The sequence below is a fragment of the Onychostruthus taczanowskii genome, unplaced genomic scaffold (genome assembly GCF_017590055.1).
Source record: "Onychostruthus taczanowskii isolate IOZ18803 unplaced genomic scaffold, ASM1759005v1 scaffold58, whole genome shotgun sequence".
Lineage (NCBI taxonomy): Eukaryota > Metazoa > Chordata > Aves > Passeriformes > Passeridae > Onychostruthus > Onychostruthus taczanowskii.
In genome coordinates, this window is record NW_024503457.1 from 3,696,217 (window position 1) to 3,718,718 (window position 22,502).

The 22,502-nt window shown below is 41.2% G+C and overlaps 2 protein-coding genes across 3 annotated transcripts in view; one reads left to right on the top strand and one right to left on the bottom strand.

Moving 5' to 3' along the window:
* The first annotated feature begins 77 nt into the window (after positions 1-77).
* LAMP1 (lysosomal associated membrane protein 1) lies at positions 78-19,557 on the top strand. The gene is made up of 9 exons (XM_041418072.1): positions 78-234; positions 9,294-9,409; positions 10,772-10,985; positions 11,090-11,251; positions 14,742-14,959; positions 16,508-16,630; positions 17,526-17,595; positions 17,766-17,936; positions 18,550-19,557. Exons 1-9 carry the CDS (start codon positions 198-200, stop codon positions 18,687-18,689), a joined length of 1,251 nt encoding a protein of 416 aa, XP_041274006.1. The 5' UTR covers positions 78-197; the 3' UTR covers positions 18,690-19,557.
* Positions 19,558-20,967: 1,410 nt separating this feature from the next.
* The window catches only part of GRTP1 (growth hormone regulated TBC protein 1), a 33,930-nt gene continuing 32,395 nt past the window's right edge, over positions 20,968-22,502 (bottom strand). For both annotated transcript variants that reach the window (XM_041418088.1, XM_041418087.1), the window contains one exon: positions 20,968-21,461. In XM_041418088.1, coding sequence (XP_041274022.1) covers positions 21,372-21,461 — 90 coding nt within the window. In that variant the 3' untranslated portion in view covers positions 20,968-21,371. The remainder of the gene's footprint in view (positions 21,462-22,502) is intronic.

Consider the following 22,502-nt stretch of genomic DNA (forward strand, 5'->3'; position numbering starts at 1 on the left):
CTCTCGCGAGATCCACGCCTCCCTCGCCGGCGCTGCGCTGCCCCGAGCCGGATCACGTGACAGACGCCCCGCCTCTGACGTCAGCGGTCACATGACCGGCCGGGGCCGTCGCCAGAGCGCCCCGAGCCGCCGCCGCCGCCCCGCGCCCGCCCTCGGTCCGTGCCCGCTCCCGCCGCGCCCCGTCCCTGCACCCCGACATGGCCCGGGGGTTGCTGACGGCGGCCGCCCTGCTCGGTAAGGGGGGTGACGCGGGCGGCCTGTGCGCTCGGCGGGGTGGCGGGGGCGGGTCGCAGCGGCCTGAGGTGGCCCCGGGGCTGGCGACGCTGGACGCGGCACCTGTAACTGGAGAGCCGCCCGCCCGCTCCCGCCTGCTTCGGCCTTCCCGGGAGCTGGCTGAGCCGCCGGGGCTCAGGGCTCTGGGGGGCCATCCCGCCCCTCTCCGCGCCGGGCCCTGTGGCGGCCGGGAGCCTCTGAGGGCCGCCCGCGGTACGGGGGCGATGCCGGGCGGGAGGCGGCGGCTGCCGCGCTCGGCGCTGAACCGCGTTAGAGCCCGGGAACGCCGCTCCGAGCGCCTGCGTTGGGTGTAGGGACTGCGCTCCGGGAAGAGCCTGGAAACGCGCCTGGAGCACGAGGCATGGAGACGCGGGAGGTACCGATGTCATTGCTAGGAAGCAGCGCTTTTCTGTAGGGCATGTAGTGCTCCGTTGCTTAATGGCTTTCTTCCTGCCCTATCTTGAGTAAAATACGAAACGTGTCTGGAAATAGAGAGATTTCAGTGCCTTGATGAGAAGGTTTGTTAGGTCAGCAAGGCTGTTATACGAGGAAATGTGTCTTCCTTGTTTACCGATAACTACCTTGCTTTTGGTTTCTCGTCTTGAAAGCCACATCACACAACGCTATCAGGTTTCTGAGCTGTGGCTTTGGCAGCAAAGGAAACTTGTTCTGCAGCTGGCCAGAATATTTCTCAAATAGAGTAGCAGTTGCGAATGCTTATCTGCCATCATTTTTGAGCTGGGACGGTCTTGGCGACTCCTGTACCGTCTCTTTGGTAGTAAATATGGTTATCGCCATTGCCCGTGCTTCGGTTTCACTGAGCCCAGACGATGCCGCTCCCAAAGGGCACTGAGCAGTTCAAATATCCAGCCCTCGTGAGCCAGTGCAGCAAGCACGGTGATTTACAGTGCTCCTGCTTTTTAGGGCTGCCAGCTGAAGCGTCGTTGAACTGCTGTCGTAGTGGGAATTACTGGAATAGATTGTTTGATATAGTTATGGCTTAAATGAAGAATTGCTTTATAGTTTGCTTTCAAATCAGCTTTTGTGAATTTTATGTGGTACCACAGTTAATACTTTTAGCCATTATAGTATATAATGCCTAAAAGTATTAACTATTAAGTATATATAGCCTTCCTCTGCTTAACTGGCAGTTACAAACATCATTCGGTGCACTGTCTTTGTCACATTCTGGCACGTGAGATGTGTTAGGTTTCTGCAACTGAGGCAACAGAATAGTTTATTTTACCACAGATTTATTTCGTTTTTATTTATTTTTATTTACTTTTTCTTTAATTTACTGATAGTCACGACTTTGTGTCAGTGTATAGTAGCTGGGTGTTTCTGCATAGCTTTATATGACAATCTTGGGGGAAGATCTTGTGGTGCAAATAGAGACCCCTTTCTTGCTAGAGGGTGTGGTTTGGGTTGTAGGTGAGGGGAGAAGAATAAGAGATAAAAATAATAAATGAGCTGAAGTCTTCTTATATTGTAGCTCATTTGCAGCCTTTTAATCATTTGAGTTAACACTAGTTAGGATAAGGTCATGATCACAGGAGACTGAAAGATTAGTATGGGTGGGGCAGATGTGAAAGCTTGTTTGGTGATGCCTTGACTTCAGGACAGCAGATTTTTTTTTCCCACCTGAATAGCTCACCATACCTCGCTTAGTGTTTCACTTTTCTATTTAGATTGAGCAGCAAGCACTAAGCGGAACGTTTCATGTGCCAGCTTTGAGCATTTTGTAATTAATTTCCTCACCACCATCAAATATACATATGGAATTAAGAAAACATTTAGGTAGCATGTGGTACATGCGGGGAAAGGAGCCTATGGGAAATGGAAGTACCTCTCCTAAACTTAGCTGCTGCTTTTTGGAATACTGAGTAAGATGGTGCTTGCCTGTTGTTGAGCATGATGAGTCAGTTGGGTTGTGTGCCAAGCCCAACCGAGCTGCTCGTGCTCGCTGTGGTCTAGAGCACCCGTACATTTTTTCATTACTGAAACACAAAGAGAGCACATTCCTGAAAATTTAAGGTTAGAATCAGACACGTGTAGTGAATAAGTAAGGAAGTGTTTGAGAATTGCAGAAGGGAAAATTAGTTTTTCAGAATAGTGTGATGCCATTTCAGAGTCACGGACGTATAATCCACGTGTTTCTATTGTGCAACTCTAGTCCAAAGAGGAATTTCAAACCTTGCTACCCATGTAGAGATAGTTGAGAAACTTGATAATGAATTCCAGCCAGTGAGAAATCTGGTGCAGAATTGGTTTTATCAGGTTTGGCATTATTGGGTGTTTGCAACTGAGACCAGTATAACTTGGTTTTCACAAAATCTAACTGCTTTAATGTTGAGCAACTTTGGAAATATTTTTTTACCAAGTGCTGCCCTTGACATAGTGTTTGCTTGATAGCTGCTTCAAGTGTGTTGACACAGTCTCTAAGGATCTGAATTAGTGTGCCAGTCATCATGTGATAGTTACTTGGCTTTGACTTCAGCAGCTTTTCTGACTTGTGAAGTAACTTCTTACTGGCTGAGAACTCTGCAGATTCCCTGACATGCCACTTTTGAGTTATGTTTCCAAGGATTCTGTTCTGGCTGACCAAGGAGTTCATTTTTTTTGTGTAACCTGCTTCTAGATTGTTCTGTAGCGATTAGGATGTTTTCTGATCAGTAGCAGATGGCAAAGTGAGGAATTGCCTGTAAGTACTGAGGAACCTGACTCAAAGATTGATACTCTGTTGCAACATTAACTGCTGTTATCTCTGATAAGCCTTTGTAGGTCTCAAAGATAAAAGTTTATTTCTAGCAAAAGGCAAACCTTGCTTTTGCTTGTTTCAGCTTCAACAGTTTGTCTTTGCTCTCAAGTCAGCCGTGATTATTTGGAAATTCCTTGAGAAAGCTTGGGGCTGAAATGGATTTCTTGGTATGTGTTCTCTTAAGCTTGGCAGAAGACACTTCTGGGCATATGAGTGGTGGGAATTACAACAGCCGTTTGAACACTCCCTTGCATTACCTTGATTCTATGTTGCATACTTTTAAATGTACCTTATGTTTTGGTAAATTAGGATTCCACAGGTTTTGGGCATCTGACTTCAAGATGGGCTGGTGTCCCTTTCAGTCTTAGTATAACAGTTCCTTAACCTTCTCTGTCCCTTGACAGCACCACTGACTGTCAGTACTTCTTTTTCTGCTGTTAATTCCAAATGTGAGAGTTTTAGGTGCACCCTGGCATTAGGAGTACAGAGTTTAAATGTGCTTCATCTCTGTGCAGTGGGTACTTGTTCCCTGTCCAGTGTTCAGCCTTGAGCACAGTAGTTCATAGTTAATACGTTTGGTTTTCTTGTATTAAACTTCTGATGATATCTATTTTCTTAACAAGAATTCGCTCTGATATGGGGACACCTGTGTTCTTACTTTCCTTTACAGGATTCAGATCTACTCTGTAGGACTAGGAGAGTGGTTTTACTCAGGCAGTTCGTTTATTTCCAGTATCCTCTCCTCTGGGGAAGCTTTCTCTTTAAATTGTCACACAGTGCTCCTTTCTTCAAAACATTGTTTGGGGCTGGCAGCTGCCTTGAAGAATGTGTGTTAGTTGTGTGGTGTGATACAGCAGCACTAACCAGAGCCAGTGCAAAATGGACTTGTGTGAATGCTGAAAAGGGTCTGGCCAGGGGAGTTCAGCTCTCCCAGTGCACTCATGCAATCCCTTGCTGTAGAGCTATCCCAAGACTTCCTTCCTTTAGATAGGAAGCTATAAAGACGTTTCATGTGACTAAATTTGATGCAGTTGTGCAATTCTGTGGTCAAATGGCAAGTGTATGCCTGTTAGGTAGTCTTTCTTTTCTATTGCTTTTGTACTTGTATAATTTGGTTTATAAAGACAGGAGTTACTAATCTTCAAACTGAAATTGAAAAACAAAATGTTTACTGCCTTAATTGAAGTAAACAATATCAAAACCATAATCTGAGATTACATGAATTTGTCTCTTGGTTGGCAAGGATGCATATTCTGGGCTGAATCAGGAACTTGATGTAATCAAGTGCTGCACCTCCTCAAGGGCAGCAGGTTCTCTTATCCTTGAATTAAGCTCTGTTCTCCCTTTCCCCACCACTGTGTGGGTATTCAAGTGAGTCCAGCCTTGTCTTTTCCTGCCTGCTTTCCAGGTAGCCAGCATTCAGTCTCACCAATGTGTCCATTGGTGAAAGGTCAGTATAACTCATAATTTTATGGAGACCATCTTCCTTCTTGCAAAGTGTTTTGTACATCAAGCCTGTCACGGGATTTTCCTACTTTCAGTTGTTCCTGTCTTTTTCTTTCTATATTATCCTGAGGTGGCATAGGTGCTCAATCCTAAGGGAGTGATCTTGACTTGGTCTTCTGATAAATGACTTGGACTTGGTGTCCCTATGGGAGTGGTGCATGCATTGGAAGACAGAGCATTGTAGGAGAGTGTAACTCCTTGGGGGTTTTTCCATTCAGTTCTCTGGCATAGATTTAGGAGTTAAAAGTGGTGACTAAAGTTACCACTGTTCACAAAATGGCGCTGAGATGACAGGATCGTTCTGAACCATCAGAATGAGTAAACTACTGGGCAGTTTACTCATCAGAATGAGTGAACTACTGGGCAGTTTGGTTAACATGTACAACAGAAAATAAACCTTCTTTAGATAATAACCAGCATTTCTTATCTCCGTGGGTTAATGCCCCACAGATAGCAGTGTTCACTGTGTTTGTCATCAGAACACATGGGCAAAGGTGCAAGGCAACACATGAGTGCTGCAGCTCGGGTACAGAATGATTAAGTAGGGCTGGCATCCCTTACCCCAGGGTGCTGCTGCACAGTATTTCCAGGGTGGGCTGGAGCTGAGGAGAGTCCGTGGGTGTGACCAGGCTGAGGGATACTCTGAGCCCCATCACAGCACATCCCAGGAGCTGGCAGCTGCGCTGTGCTGTAGCCGTGGTTTTCCTCCTGAACACTGCAGTCCCATCCACTGGATATCTGTATGGCTTAAAGTACTGATGATAGGGGATGTGTGCCCAGGTGGGTTTGGATGGCTTGCTGCCCTTTATTCCAATGCTACAGAAGTTTTTACTTATGCAGGAAAAATGACTATAGTAATAAACCCCAGATTATACAGCAGTAGCTTTAGTTTTTCCTTATAGTCAGTGTTTCATGTTTCTAATAAAAATTGGAGGCAAAGTAAATCATTATCTGTAGTAACTGAGGTCCTCTTTGCAAGCAGATGGTGTACACAATTACCATTAGATATGTTTGGTTTTCTAGCACACAACAACCATTCATCTCTCTCCCTTAGAAGGTTTCCATTATATGGGAGAGTAAATCAGGAGTAGCTGTGTTTGACTAACAGGATTTCAGTTATAAAAAAGCTGAAACCCGAAAGCATGTGCTAGATTGTTTTGTTAGCTTTGTAGTTTTCAGCTTAAAACAAACAGCTTTATGAGGTGGCTTTCTTTAAGACAAATTGTTAGACAATCAAGGAAGTATTTGTTTTGTTTGACTTAGTTATTTTATCTCAGACTGTTAATATACTTTGGGTTTTTTTGAGGTAGGTATGTTAGATAAAGAAGGATGCTGGATTTAATTCAAGCAAGAACTCTAGTGGTTGCTTTAACAGTTACCTTAAGTGTTTTCTTGCATGAGAGGGTAATTGCAGAAGTGAGGTATAAAGGAAGAGATTGTCTTATGATTTTCAATTGAAAATATGCAGCTGGAATAAATGGTATAAGCAGTCTTTTTTTGGAACTTGCTGGAATACAAAGGAAGCATCTGAACCAACTGAAATTTCTTTGATGTTAGTGCATTTTTGATGATTCCTTTACTAGGTATTCATAATGTAGTGCTTCCACCCAAATGAATAATGAACTCAACAAAACTTACTTTTTGCTATTGAAAGGTCTTGGACTGCTTCATTTAAATCTGAAGTACTGCACTTGCTGTGCCACAGATAGTTGTTATAGAGGGCTCTGCAGTTTATTAAGAGGAACGTTTAAGCCTAAAGTTAAGAATCTGAAGGTTGTATCACTTTTGTGTTTAACTGCAAAGAATGATACTGTTATGAGATGTACAAACAATATTCTCAACTTGTAGATATGCCCTGATAGAATTAAGCAATACATTATGTAACTTTAGTAGAAATATTCCCAGGATAGATTGATTCAACATCAGTTTGCTTTTCTTTAGTCTTGACATTTTGACTGTAGGCTTGTAGTGTTTGTAGGCCGGTGATGATTCATGCATTAATCACTACTCGACACTGCCTTCACAAAACTCAGCAGCTGCTTTCCTGCGAGCTGCTCCTGTGCCTTAAACTGTCTGGAGCAGAGAGTAGGCGGGACCTTCTTTCCATCAGTGTCTTGATTTGTTCTTCAGTGTTTTTTTCGAATTTTTCTTTGCTCCTATGTCCCGTACATTTCACTTGGTTTCATCTGCATTCCTTCAGGACCTTGGGAGCAGATGATGTTGCAGCTCAGCTCTGTCTGATCACCATCCCTGTGATGTTGCCTTGCTTGCAGTGAAACAGCTCTCACCCCTCCATCAAGGACACTCAGTGTCTCGTGCTGGATGCGTCTGTCTCATCACTGAAACTGCAAATCCAGCAGCTGCTGAATAGTTCTTAAGAAGGACTGGGGTTTTATAGCATTTGTTCCACACTAATGAAATCAGGGTTCATATAATGATATGACTTTTAACCTTACAAAAATCTAGTAGTTATGGAGGTGTTACTATTTAATGTTTATTCATGCCCCTTATTCTCTATTACTTAAACTTGCTGAGGGTGATTTATCAGGACTTCATTATTCGGAATTATTCAGAATTTGCCTTCCATTTGATGCTTTCTGGTGTCTCTGCATTGTCTGTTTTTCTCTGAATCATTTGTATTGGACAGGTCTGTCATGTTTTCATTTAGGCCAGCAACATTTTTCTCAATTGTTTTTCAGTCTTTTCTTTCCCGTGCATTTTTTTAAGAATTGTTTTTCTTTTATTCTTTTACTCAGTTACTTCATTATTTTTAGCTCTAAAATTGTCAAGATTTTAATAGCTATCAAACAAGGGAGTCTGCATGCATACTGGAGGTATTCATTCTAGCACATTTTTCAGTCATAGTGTTAGTTCAAGGAGCAATGGATTTTTTTCCCTGCCTCTACTCTTTTCTGCACTGGGCTAGAAATGTTCAGGAAAGTGTAAGCATCTTCCTTTGGAGAAAACTAGTGCTTGCATGAAATGTAAACAAGTTCCAGATGTAAATGCAGATTTAAACTTCTATGTGGATGAACATGTTTCTGGTACTGCTCTGAATTGCAGTAAATAACATTTCTTTGGGAATATGTGGTCCTTAATGAACATTTTATGCTGGACATAAAGGCAAAGGTAGGACAGTTTTCATTTGAAATAAGTTTTCTACACTATCTGTTCTTAAGCATTTCCCTTCTGTGTGTTTCTGATTTCAAGTCTAGACTGTCCAAAAGCTGGGTAAAGTTGAATGAGTTCCAATTTCAGCTTTGCCCTCCTTGGTGCTGGGAGAAGATGTGATGTTGCTAAGAGGAAGGCGACAAGGGAAAATGCTTGCTGGGTGCCAGAGAAATAGTTTCCGATGTGTTCCTGCAACTGATGTGTCTTCTGCTGCAGTCCAGCTGACAAAAGTCCAATTTTTCCTAATAATTGTCTTTGTACAATTGTCCACACCATAGTTTTGCAGTGAAAAGTTTTAAGATTTGTGTTTTGAGAACTTCTCAGGGAGAGAAGCTAGCTAATGGATAATCCCTCATCTGGATCTCTTTGCTATTATCAGCAGTTGAATGGATTAGCATGTTTGGCTCCTTAAAGATTATTTGCTTGTGATAATGGCTTATGTCTTGCAGCTGTTTTTTATCAGGTTTTCTGCAAGACTGAAGTTGTTGCAAATACAAACTGATAAGGTGCTAGCATGAAAATGGTGAGGCTTTTTGCAGTGAGGTTCACTTGCAGGAGGGTGGTGGTGGTGACGACAAATTGAGAATCTGAAAAATAAAAGATTCTAAAATGAAGAACTGGTCAGGTGCAGGAGCACTGTCAGGTATCTCTTGCCACAAATGAAGCAGGAGATAACCAGCTTTCCAGCTGTTTCCAGCCTGCCAGAGTGCGTCCCCTGTGTGAAGCTTTGTTGGCAGTGGGCACTGGTCACGCTGTGCCAATCCATGCTGCCATCAGAAAGGATGACTGCGTGCTCCCCTTGCTGCGTGTTCTTGCCTGGTTAAGTCACTACTTTGGGCAGTTGTACTCAGTGTGCTCTGAGCGTAGAGCCTGGAATGGAACAAGGGGCAGAAAGGCTTTTCTCTGCTTTTCTCTGCAGCTCAGTCTGAGTTTAGCTTAAACCAGTCAGGAAAACATAACCTTAGTGTGTGTCAAGCTCTTGGCCTCCTCCTCCTCCTCCTCTAAAGTGTGGAGAGCGTGAGGATGGTAAAGAGAAGTTCTCCTGGCAATGGTAGCATGCTCTATCATGCTATTTTTGGCAGTGCCTTCAAAACATCTGCAGTCAATCCAGGCTTTCTAAATGCTGCATTCAGTGCATGTACAGCTGAGTGTCCTGGTACAGCAGGAGTGAAGGCTGCATGGTGTGCTGTGGGGGGAAGGCAGAGTGCTGGAGGCATGCAGGATCAAATAAGCTAAGCTAGGTCTGGCTGAAGATGGTGAAATGGTTGCTGTGTGCAGAGGACACAGAAGCTGCCTTGAACACTATGACTGGTGTTTACTGCATGTCTTTCTTATCTCTTAGGAACCAGAATGTCAACAGTTTTGGTTTGGGTGGCTTTGCAGTTTCATAAATGAGGTGTTTAATTTGTCCTCTGTTTGTTAGTGATGTTGAAGCTAACCTAGAGACTGTTAATAACCAAGTTTCCAAACTCAACTCCTGCTAAAGTTTTACTCCCAAAATGTACAGTTGTACATATTTGTCTCTTTGGGATTGAAAATGTAAATTTATGTGACGCCAAGTTAACCGCTTTTTATTTTTTATCAGGCTTTTTACAGGCTTCCTCTTCATTTGAAGTGAAAGATTCAAGTGGTAAGGTCTGCATAATTGCTGATTTGACAGTAGCCTTCTCAGTGGAATACAAAACCAATGTGCAGAAAGAGGTAAGGGCAGTGATATGTGGTATCTTTGCAAGTGTGCAGTATTTAAACTTTCTCTGAGTATTTATGCATGAAGAACTGCTTCCGTGAAAATTTTTACTCTTCCAGTCATGTTGCATCAGCTTTTCTTTATTACCAATGCTTCTTCTCATAAAAGGCTGAGGCTGCCTGAAACAATCACAAACAAAACACGTGCAATTACTTTTGTGACTGAAAGTCCACACCTGTCCTGCTGATAACTAAAGTGGCTTTCACTGGAACTGTAAAGGCAAAAACACTATGAGTTCTCTTTTGGTAACTTGGTTGCACTCACATGGACTAAATCTGAATTGCAACATAGCTTTTAAACTTTTTAAACTCTGGAAATCTGTGACCTTCTTACTTAGAAAATCTCTACATTTCAGTGTATCTACAGACTAGTGCAATGCTTACAAATTGTTCTGTATTAACAGCAAAAGCTTGTTAGTGGAAAATTAAGAATTTGCCTTACAAAAACCCCCAAAACTTATTTGTTATCTTCACTACTGAATAGGAATTGGGGATTATTTATAGTCTTATTGCAGTTTTGTGTTGTTGAGTTTTTTCCTTAGGCATCGGGTGTAATACAAGGTTAAAAAAACCTCCTACTTTACCAGTGGTGCACTTGCTATGTGTGATTCGAACTGAGCCTTATATTGTATAATCCATGTTTTCAGTGGTGCTGATGGTCTGAAATCCTGCTGATACTGGTATACGTGTTTGGTATATGTGTTCAGAACTGACTTCTTTCATAACATACTTTTGACTGTTTTGTATTGTAAGCAGTAAGCTCAGAACTTCACAGTAAATATTCTGTTGGTCTTCAAATATCACATTGCTTCACAATGTGTAATAAACTCAAAGTATTAGAGCCGAGCTATGTAGGATGTTCCATTCACTTTTGTTCTCGCTCAGTTGTACTGCAAGAAGCAAAGCTTAAATTCTCCCATTTTTCACGTGTCCAGAGTTTGCCAGATTTGATTCTTGTAGTACAGAAGTACCTGCAAATTCGTATTGCTGGTTTAGAAGGAAGAAAACTCTAAGAGGTGCTGTGAGTATCTGTTTAGTCCTCCAATTTCAGAGAGCAGGATTCTCAAACTTGAATGTCAGTAACATGCTGCTTGCTATATACGTCTAAGAGGTGCTGTGAGTATGTACTGTTTAGTCCTCCAATTTCAGAGAGCAGGATTCTCAAACTTGAATGTCAGTAACATGCTGCTTGCTATATACTGGTATACAAGTACACATCTTATACGTTAATGTCTGCTGTATGTTTGCAACAGTTTCACAAGATATTTAAAAAGCTGGGAGAAAAAGCTTACGTGTGTTTTATTTTCTACCCCACAGTTTGTACACTTTTTTCTTCCACAAAATGCTTCAGTAGACTCACAGAGCTCATGTGGTAAAGATAACACATCTCATCCAGTTCTGGTATTGGATTTTGGAGCAGGACATTCGTTAAGCCTGAATTTCTCAGAATCTGCAGACAAGTACCAAGTTGAAGAGCTAGTTTTTCACTACAATCTGTCAGATGCAACTTTGTTCCCAAATTCAACTACAGGTAAAATAAAAACTTGCCGTTGTTATTGTGAAACCCTTCCAGATATAATACTAAGTCCTTTCTTTGAATACTGGTACATACTAATGCAATGTATTTTTTTACAGGAGGCATGAAGACTGTATCACATAAAGGTATCATTCAGGCACATGTGGGCACAAAATACAGATGCATCAACTCCAAGCACATCAATATGAAGAATGTGAACGTTACTTTTAGCAATGTCACTTTGGAAGCCTATCTCACAAATGGCACTTTCAGTGTGAACAGTAAGTATCTTGTAACAGAAAATGTACTTGATGAGCTAATATTTCCAATAATAGGTTATTTCTTTTTAAGTCCTGACTAATCATATTTAAGGTGAGTACTGGATCTAAAACTCTGACAACAGCATCTTCTGAAATGAATGGATTTGCCTCAGGTTTTCTCTGTAGGTTGTCAGAATCTGTGGCTAGGGGATAGTGCCCTAGGTTCCCATGGGTATTGTACTGGGCTTTTCATGAGTATGGGTGTTAAACACATGTTGCAGTAGGTTGAGTGGGCACATGACCAAAATCCTAGTTTAAGAAGTATCTGATAACTTCCAAGCATTATGGCCTCTACCAAAGTAATTTGAACTAGTTACTCTGTGCTCTGGGGAAAATTAGTGAAATAATGGCAGGCAGTAGAGAATTGGTCTGTAGAGAGCAGAAATGTACATCTTCCTACAGGAGGTTTTATGTCAGCTGTAAAAGTCAGGTTTTTCTCCTTCAGGGACAATCACGTCAGATTTTTATCCTGATGATTGTATTGAAAACTAGTGTGGAATTTTGCTTCAAATTATTAAAGGCCAATTACCTCATGGTGTATTTATGTCCTTTGCTTTTGTGGCAGCAGTCTTTAAACACAAAAGAGATGTATAAACTGATCACCCATACTATCTTAAGGAGTGATAAGTCTTTGCCTTACTTTTAGAGTCTTCATTTTCCTTGAGATGTAGAACTTTCCTTCAGCTGTTAATCCCATTTATGCACCTGCTAAGCTGAAACAAATATTAAAAACTCGGGTAGCCAGTGCTAGCATGGAATGGTTACAATGAACAAGTGCTTTCTCTGGGAGTATCTCTACCTTGTCCCATTTCTGTGAAAAATACCTTGCCTGATTCATGGTAATAGTGGCATTGACTTCTTTTATGGCTGCTTCACATGACTGGCTCAGATTTGTATGTATCACTCCCTTGATCAAACTTTTCCATTCAGTGAATTAGTTTGCAGTAAGGATGTGTACCTACATTTATGCTTTAAAAAACCCACACCAAACTCTGATTTCCATTACTGCAGTCTTCAGAACTATATATATATATATATTTTTGTTTTTGTTTTTATATTATGGAACTTTGATCTAGTTGTTTTACCAGGTAAGTATGATAAGTGATCATTTATCAGCAGGCTCAAACATAAGACATGATACTGGGAAAAACTGATTTTTAGCTTCTGTAAAACTTCAATAAAATCTCCCTATTGTGTAATACTTTTCTTTTTAAGACATTAAGATCTTCTTTCATATAGTCGTCTAGTTCAGTTCTTGTAAGCTTGAGCCTTCCCCTGTCCCTTAGGCAGCTAGTTATTGAAAAACTTTAGATCTGTGATTTTTCCTTAATGTTTTTCTTTTCTCTGCAAATCTTTAATGAAAGGATATTCTGCCAGTGATGGGTACAAGGCTCACTGAAGGGAAGAAGGGTCAATATTCAGTGCATCTGCAACTAGTAATTGTGACTTCTGTCAGTGTACTAGAAGTTAGTGGCTGAGGGGATGGTAGTGGTTATCTGCAGCTCTGAAAGGGAGACTTCCATTTCTTCTCTGTTGGTAGTTTTGCCAGCTGCTTTCCTGTAACTGTCAAGAAAATACATAAGGATTTGTCTCATCTTTTGATCTGTCCTGAAGAGCTACTAGAAATTGCTCTAAATCAGTTGAGTGAAAATAATATATCAAAACTCCAACTAGGCTAACTTCCACTCAACGTGATTTGGTTGTTTCCATCTCTGACAACTTAAAGAAGAGCCTCTATGCGTTGAGGTCTTGCAGATAGAGGGTAATTCTCCACTGAAGTGCCCAGAAGGATGCTTTTTGGTTAGTTAGGAAATGATTGCATTTTGGGATCAGACTACAAAATACAGGATCACTCCTCCTTCATCTGCCTTCATTCTGCTCTTGGACTTTCCAGCAGTGGAGTAGAAATAGGAAAGCATGCTATGTTGGAGTGGGTGTGACTTCAGATGGTGTGATTAGAGTCCTTCTTTCTGAGCCATAATCAAAAATTAAGCTGCTTAAACTGTTTAAGGCTATTTATTAGATGTCTTGTATCTGCAAGATATATATGCATTAAATTTTAGAAGTAGGCCCTTTGAGTGAAAATAATATATCAAAACTCCAACTAGGCTAACTTCCACTCAACGTGATTTGGTTGTTTCCATCTCTGACAACTTAAAGAAGAGCCTCTATGCGTTGAGGTCTTGCAGATAGAGGGTAATTCTCCACTGAAGTGCCCAGAAGGATGCTTTTTGGTTAGTTAGGAAATTATTGCATTTTGGGATCAGACCAGTATCAGTCTACAAAATACAGGATCACTCCTCCTTCATCTGCCTTCATTCTGCTCTTGGACTTTCCAGCAGTGGAGTAGAAATAGGAAAGCATGCTATGTTGGAGTGGGTGTGACTTCAGACGGTGTGATTAGAGTCCTTCTTTCTGAGCCATAATCAAAAATTAAGCTGCTTAAACTGTTTAAGGCTATTTATTAGATGTCTTGTATCTGCAAGATATATATGCATTAAATTTTAGAAGTAGGCCCTTTGAGTGAGAGTTGATTGTTGCTGCAGTTGCTGTTGTCCTTAAAAAGTTGCAAGTTGTTATCCCAGGCATGTGGAGATGACCTTGGCTTGGAACATGGAAGTCTCTACTTTAGTAATGCCTTTGTTATGACCTTTGGTTTTGGCTTAGATGTTCAATGCAGGAACCTTCTTGGCTCCCAGATCAAGTTAAGATCTTGCTGCCACGTGTTTCCAAGTAGTCTGGCAAATAAATCAGAGTCACTGTTCCCTGGGAAGCTGCTGCTGGACTGGATGAAACAAGAAGGTGAACTTGCACACCTTCACAGCCTTGTCAACCCTGTGGAGGGTGGCTCCTCGTGCAGGGCTGAAGGGAGGATGGATGTGAGAGGATACAGCAGAAAACTTGGCATCAGAAGCAGTGTCTTAGAATCCCCCTGTTAAGGACAGAAGAGCCAGAGCTATTATATATTAAGGCTACTCTGGTTATTGCCAAAATAATGAGAGTGAGGGGAAGGAGAATACATCTCCTGGGAAACCACTCTGAACGGTGAGCAGGAGAACTGTTCCTCTGCTTTTCCCACACGAGCACCCAGGGAGCGACAGGGATCCCAGCCTGGCTGTGAGCAGACAGCAGGAACGCTGCCTCTGTCAGCTTTATGCTGACCTGATGGCAAAGTGAAATGATGGATGTGAATGAAAGTGGATGTGGTCACCATGAGCTTCAGTAAATTCCCAGCAGAGGTGTCATTTTCTCGTGCCATGCTTTAAAAGGGTCTCAGACTTTGCAACAAGACTTAAGGTAATGCTTTACCATTGTGTTTCTGAGCTTTTATTATCTTTTATTGGGAAAAAAGCTACTTGAAACTGCATTGTCCTTTCCCTCAAGGATTAAAAAGGTAGATCATCCCACAGCTTCATTTTGTTTGGTAATGACTGTTTTCCTTTCTCTGCAGAGACAGAATGTGCTGAAGATATGGTCTCTACTACTGCTATGGTGCCTACAACTCCTAAACAGACTACTGGCCATCCTCCAACAGCTAGCCCAGCACCAACAGCATCACCCTCAAATCCTGCAGTTGGTAAATACAATGTGACTGGTCCAAATGGAACCTGTGTACTTGCCTACATGGGCTTACAGCTTAATATCACCTATCCAAAAAAAGATGAAAAGGTACATTTTGATTTTTTTTCTTCAAAGCCTTCAATTTTCTTCTTTGAGGAAGACTTGGTAAATTATTATAAGCTAACCTTTTTCTTTTGGAAGCCCAGGTATTTGTGCTCATCCATCATTATCCTGTATTTGAATTGCTTAACCTGATCTGGACTAGTGACATTCCAAACACTTGTACTGAAAGTGGTTCTTAAGGATTATTCCATTCACTGAAAGCAGTATTAAACTTGTCTGTTGAATCCAGGAAGTGTATATAGTCATTTAAGAGAAGTAGTAAAAATTACCAAGATATAACTAGGGGAATCCTGTTATCAAAGTTGCAATTGAAACAAGATTTTTAAACTGTTAAATGAAATACAGAATTTTGGCCTGAGGTGTAGAAAGAGTGAATGACTAGTAGAGGGGAAAATTAGTACTGTAAAACTGGACAGGCTAAATTACCCTTCAGCCAGCACTGAAGACATTTGGGTTTGACTTTGATGCTTAAAAGCTACTTAACAGCTGATTTTATTAGTTAAAAAAAAAAAAACCCAAAAAAAACCAAAACCAAAAAAACCCCCAAAAAAACCCAAAAAACAAAAAAACAAAAACGCACCAAGTTTTATGTAAGATGCAGCCCTGGCACAAATTGTTTCCTTCCACTATTGGTGCAGAGCCTGGCTTGCCAGTCCCTCCAACAGGAAAAACAGTGGTTTGGTTTTATGTAAGATGCTGCCCTGGCACAAATTCTTTCCTTCCACTATTGGTGCAGAGCCTGGCTTGCCAGTCCCTCCAACAGGAAAAACAGTGGTTTGCAAAAGGAGCTACTGCATTTATTTATGATGTTGATGACTGAAAGGTAAAATGATGATCACTTATAGCTGGTGTGTGGCTGTACAGTGGCTAGTTGTGATGGAACTGTGTTTTACACCTTAGTTTTGTGAAATTCCCCGATTGTGGTGTTCTTCTGGTGGGACAGCTGATTTCTAGTGTAATGACCACTAAGGAGGTGGCAAGTAGGTTTTCTGGTCACATGAGAATCACATGAGTAGCTAAGAGCTACTGAAAGGGTTTCTGTTCAATTGTTTGGCAAGTGGCATTTAACCCACAGCCTTCTGTAGATGCAAGACAGTATAAAATCATGAACCATGGACAAAACTAAGACATTTTGAACTGAAGTGACATGCAAGATGATTGTGCTTACAGGTGGTCCCCTTAATTGCTTCTACCTTATATCAAAGCAGTATTTTATAGCATCTTGCCCTCCATGTGGTGTGGTGGTTCTTGATGTTTTTTCTTATGCTACAAGGACCAAAGCAGTTTGTGTGGAGAAAGCAGTTGGGTTCTTGCTGCAGCCAGTCAGGGCTGCAGAAAGCTTTGTTAAATGTGGCCTTAGTTGTGTCAGCCTGGTAACTCAGGTGCAGCCTGCAGAGCTGTGCCCTGGTTCCTGGAACATGGGGCAAACACAACACTGTAGGCAACGAGACACAAGCCAGCCACACCTCAGCTGAGTGTAAGGTGATGTGCTCAGTCTCTTCAAGTGTCATAATTGCTCCTCTTCTCTCACAGATGGGCTTGGATTTGCTGAATTTCATACCACATAATACAACTTCTTCTGGGAAATGTGACAATACATCTGCCTTGTTGAACCTGACTTTTGACAAAACGAGGGTTATCTTCCAGTTTGCCTTGGTAAGAATCTCTGCACCAAGTGTGTAGGATCTGCAGCACTTTCCATGTGGGAAAACTAACTGGGGCAAGGGCAAGAGGAAAAAGACAGCTACAAAGAGAGTAACTAGTTCCCTTGGTTTTAATACTAGGATTTAGTGGGTGTTATGCTTGGTTACCACTGTGTGAAAAGAATGTGTTTGTGTATATATGCACACATGTGTACACAGAAAAGTATTTTGTTTGGAGTGGGGGTTTCCTTGAAGATTGTGTTGCTTACTCTTTAAGGCTTCTTGCCGAAACTGGGAGCAGCCTGTGACAAGTGGGCATCTAATCTAATTTTAAGCCTCTAGCTGGATTTAAATCCTCATTAATGTTCTGTGTACAGCCCAAAGGCCAAGTGTTCTTGTCTTCTGGTCTCCTATGATGGTTGGGAATCCTGTTTCCCACAGCCTTGCCCCAGGTGCTGTATTGGAGCTGCATACCTTTGAGGACTGAATCCACTGTTTGTCAGAGCTTCATGCTCCTTTTTATGCTGATCATGTTGAGCTGTTGCTATTAAATGACTCTACAGCTCTGTGGGGTACTGAGTTCACTGCAAGTAGGCTGCTTAAGCAATGGGTGGGACTATGCCTGCAGTGTGGAAGTCAAGTCAACAATTTGGGGGTGTCAAGGCCTCCTTTCTCTAGCTTTTTGCCCTCTCACAAAATAATCTTCCTTAAGGTGCATACTTTCTGTAGCTTTTCTCTCCTAAAGTCCAAGCAAACACCTCCTCTGGATGCCAATCCCATTTGTGGTCTACATTTTAAAAACCTTTCTCAAAATGCATGCAGATTGGTACCTGAACATGAAGAGCTTATGTTGTACATCATCATCTTAAATGACAACTACTGATTTGTTGCCTTTTTTTTTTTTTAAGAATGCAAGTGCTGAAAAATTCTTCCTGCAAGGTGTGAGTGTAAGCACGACCCTGCCTCCTGAAGCAAAAAGTAAGGACTTCTAAAAAATCTACTCTCTGTGACTACTTCTTTAAATATTAAAGGTAGCCTGTACTAAATAATGTATGAGAACTGTTGGGGATGAGTGCATCAAACTTTGGCTTTATGAGCTTATAGCTCCTGCTCTTAAGATTTGTATAATAAGAGTTTCTCTTACACAGATCCAAAATTTGAAGCATCAAACAACAGCATGAGCGAGCTGAGAGCTTCAGTAGGGAACTCCTACAAGTGCAGTTCTGAGGAGAATCTGCAGGTCTCGGACCAAGCCCTTGTCAATGTATTTAATGTTCAGGTCCAGATTTTCAAGATTGATGGAGACAAATTTGGACCAGGTAAGAGGTTTGCATTTGGCAGCTCTTGTCAAACCAAAATTTGTGAAGTATACTTCGATATAAATACAACATTCTGTAGTCAAATGTCAGCTTGTGGGTGCTATGCTTAGCCTCTGCATGCCCCACTACAGATGATGTGGGGGCTGATTATGATGTCCAAGTTGAGGCTGGTGTGAGAAGTATGTAAAAAGCTGTGAAACAACTTGGACTTGTTCCTGATGGTCCAGAGAAGAGTTAAGGAAGGGTGCTACCTTTCCCTCCAAATGGTGTGCAGATAGTTGTGTGAAAGGAACAAGCCTGTCCCTTGTGCCTATAATGAAAGTAAATTGACTGTGGGAAGGGTTGCATGGATATTTATGATGGCTAAATTTGTGTGTAACTAACAGCTTTTGAGGAGGAAACAATCAGTATAATCTCCATATTGTGTATACAGCTGGTACTAGAAGGACTTCATCCTGAATGATCATAGTTAGTGGACCTGGCTTCCTTTTCATTGTTGACAAGCTAGCTGAGCCAGTTTTATCGACATGCTGAGAGCAGAATGCTGAAGTTCTGGATGTAGCCATCTGTTGGTGCACTAGTACCTAACGTGGATCTTTTTCTCTCTCTTCAGTGGAAGAATGTCAACTGGATGAAAATAACATGCTGATCCCTATAATAGTTGGTGCAGCCCTTGCTGGTCTTGTTCTAATTGTCTTGATTGCTTACCTGATTGGCAGAAAGAGGAGCCATGCTGGATATCAAACAATTTAATTACTTGCACTAAAATCCAGCATAGAGGAAAAGCAATTGCAAGAGGCTGGGGGAAAAAATCCCCCTACGTTTCCCCTGAACTGGTTGATATTGTAAGGTAACATCTTTTCTTGCAAATTGCTTCTTTAAAGTCTGCTTTATTAAATGTGAAATCATCTTGCAGCATTTAACTATGCACAAAAATAACTTCTGAAGATTCTGGTGTTTAATTTTGCTAACTAGTTTTAATATTTACCCATTTAGAAACAAGCTAAAAGTTTTTAAGGGTGCTTTTTTGGAATTGGCGTAAGATTATGTCAGCTACAGATTCCAGAGAGGGATGTTGCTAACTCTGACTCAATTTCAGAACTCTTAACAAAGGGAAAAGGTTCATTATTTGCACCGCTGCCATTGAGCGATGATGTTAAGTATACTGATGATGCATTTGAAAAAACTTAGTAACAACTGACAAAATTGAAATCTAAAATCTGAACTTCACCTTGTCTCTTAGGTGTGTATTTTTTACTAAGCTTTAAACTCAATGCCTGGCACATGCAGGGTGTGAACGACGCAATACTCAAACCTTACAGGAACTCTTTATGATTGGACAACTCCCCTGTTTGATATTTTTGATGCTATGCCAGCTTGTTAGGAGCTGGTACTTTTTTAAAATGGGTGTTATTTTTATTTACTTTCTTTTGTAAAGTTATTTCAGTCTGTTTTGTTGGAAGGTTCAGAGAGATCCTGTTACTGCACATGTGTACAATATAGATCTCAATCTGCTGATTCTATTGCTTTAAACTTCGCTGGGGGGTTGTACACTTTAAGGATCAGTTCTTATGTATGCATTGCCTGTAACAATGCTAATAAAGACACTTTTTTTTCTGTATTTCTTAGTATTGCTGATCACTCTTAAAACCATTTGTTGACCATTTATTGAGGGATGAAGTCATGGTTTGGCTATACTTGGGAAGCTTGAGACAATCTTTTTGTGTGGAGTTAAACAAGTGCTTAAGTTTTTTCTTTGTGGCACAAAGGAAAACCTTTATATATGTGTGTTGGAATCAGGTTCGTTTTGCACTTTGTGTTTGGAAACAAGGAAAGCTATGCGTTGGTAACCTGAGAGCTGGAGGAGTTAACTCTTTAAACTGCCACTTCCTGAGACATGTCGCTATACCAGTCTGCCTGCCTAAGCCTCACTTTCTGACAGTGCTTCTAAGGTTCTTAGTCTAAGGACTGTGTAAATGACAGTTCATGTTTCATTTTGAAGTTTTCTACTTTCCACAAAGTAGGAAAATCACATCTGCTGTGGGCCGTGTGCCTTGTTATGTGCTGGAAATGAACCTTGGTGTTCAAAGCTTCCCTGACTCCCTCCTGCAGGAAGGCTCTGGTGTTAAAGTACCAGCTCTGCAGGGCAGGAACTGGGGCACACCACAGCACTGCACAGAACACTCCTGACCAAGAGAACCTAATGCAGGGCAGTAAGGCTGGCTGTGGACCAATGCCCTGCGATCTTGGAGGTACCTGGAAGCTGTCAGTTTTCCTAGTAGTGAATAGTGCTTCCAATACTGCTGCCATTCTAGGAATATGTTACTGCTACTGTCCTTATAATTCAGTACTTAAAGAAAGTGTGTATGTCTGGTACTATAAAGGATAGGATAGCTCAGAATTACTGTTGAATAGCAGTCTTTAGTTGTCTAGAAGAGCACTCCTCTACTTCCTCTGAAAAAGTTTTTTTTTCTACTGAGGAATGAAAAAATCTCAATTTGCAAGATAGGGGGAAGCCATGTTTCACGAGGAATGAAGAGAGGTTGCAGTGCTGTTCAAAGGTGAGGCTTTCCAAAGTAGTTGTTGCACATGGAACATAAAACCCCACAAAATGCTTCAGCTGTCTCTCCTCTCCCCAGTGGAAGGAGAGAATTTGGCCACGAGAGGGCTCTGTATGGACAGGAAAGCAATTCCCAGACTCCTGGCCCCAGCAGGGCTAGAAGTGGCCTGGTGCCAATACAGACTTAGGAACTACACCGTGTCTTCCCCTGTCGACGAAGTCTGCTTGTGGATGTCTTTACAACTGTTTCTCCTCAAATTTTTAGGGACAAGGGTGTGGGAGAATTGCACTACTGTGGGAGCTGCTCTGTCTCACACTGCATAGATCAACTGCTAGTGCCGATCACTGATTGCTCTCGTGCCCTGCACTTTGCTGTATTTGAGTTCCTTAAGTGAGAGCAGTGAGGAGAAAAGTTGTTTGTATTCCAGCCAGTGACTCACACGAGTCATCTCTACACCACGAAACAGGTTCTGACAAATTAAATTAATTTATTTTGTACAAATGGTAATGGTGTCACAGTTAACACAGTAATACATAATTTTATACATCTGTTTGCTTTTAATATTACAAAATTCCCTGGGACTATTTATTTAAAAGGAGGGTCCTGACATTGGTCACATTCTAGTCTGAAGATACCTTAATACTTTACTTGAAAAATAAAAACAACACACCACCAACAAACAGTAACAGAACCACCAGTTCCAGTTATCAGATCTGACATACAGTACGAAGTGTTAACACACTTACTTGAAAGGCAGGAAAAATTGGTCAAGTGTCAATTAATTCATGGAAAGCTTAAAGTGTGCTTTAATCAGTGCAAATAGAGGAATGTCTCAATTGCTGTAGTATCTGACCACCTGGTTACATCTGGCATGTTATCCCTGAGAAAGCACCTTCTCCCTGCAAGTCTCTCGGAGTTTGTTGATTGTTGCCATGGATAAGCTTCCAGGATCAGTGAATATTTTCTGAGGGCAAAAGAAGAAAATTCTTAGTTAAAATGCTGGTTTTGGACAGCATGTTAGAATTCTCACATAATTCTCTGAGGTGTGAAATCCCTGCTTCAACGTCCATACTGTGAAATTGCTCATCGCTCTTTGGCCTGCCTATAACAGGGTAACATCTTCATCTTCTGGGCTGTAAACACACAGTAAACCTGCAGCTCATAACAAGTGCAGTAAGTTACACAAAAGCAGCAACAGAAAATTTGGTTTGAATGTGTGTCCAGTTGAGACTATTTTAGATGGCAGGTGGTGGAAAGTGCCCTATTTAGAACATATTAAACTGTCCTGGGTAATGTGACAAAGCACCAGTGCACTTCTCCAGGACAGGGTTTTGTGCACATTGTCAGCTCTGCTGTCACTGTTTGCTCAAAGTGATTTATGACAGATGTGCTCCTGTTACTTGTTTTGCAGCTATCACCTTTTATGTTTCCATCTTCTGAGATAAGCCCCAAATCTAATGTCACTGTATTAATAATTTAAAAGAATAATCCTTAGCTTGCAGACTGTCATAGTGCTTGGACATTCAACTTAATGGGTTTTTGTCTGGAAATAAGAACCTGCTGCTACCATCTTGTTCTGAACAGAACGCTGTGTGTTCAGGCACTACAGCCATTTATCAGTGCAAGTTTAAAATCACTTTGTGCTTATTCTATAATACTGTTTTTATAGTTCATCTGAAAATGAACTGCACAGGATCAATATCCACAGTTCACTGGAAAAATGCACTAAAATTATCTTCTCATTAGACTTCCTGCCATAACTGGTAAAAAGGGCAAAAAGAATTTTCTTCCCTGTATGACAGAAAATGTGGATGGATTTCTATATATATAATTTGATAATAACCATTAAAAATAATATTTAATTTATAACAGTTATTAAATATAGACTATTTAATATATGTATTAGAAAGGTTTGAGTTTCTTATTTAAAAAACAATCCTAACAGCTATGTTTCTCCCAACTGTATCCATCTTTTGCTCAATGAAAAACATTTGTAACTCAATCT

Bases quoted from the DNA above. Each gene is read 5' to 3' on its own strand.
- LAMP1 (XM_041418072.1), top strand. From the start codon at position 198: ATGGCCCGGGGGTTGCTGACGGCGGCCGCCCTGCTCG. The intron at 10,986-11,089 runs GTAAAATAAAAA...ATTTTTTTACAG, and splicing joins GTTCCCAAATTCAACTACAG to GAGGCATGAAGACTGTATCA. The intron at 16,631-17,525 runs GTAAGAATCTCT...TTTTTTTTTAAG, and splicing joins TTATCTTCCAGTTTGCCTTG to AATGCAAGTGCTGAAAAATT.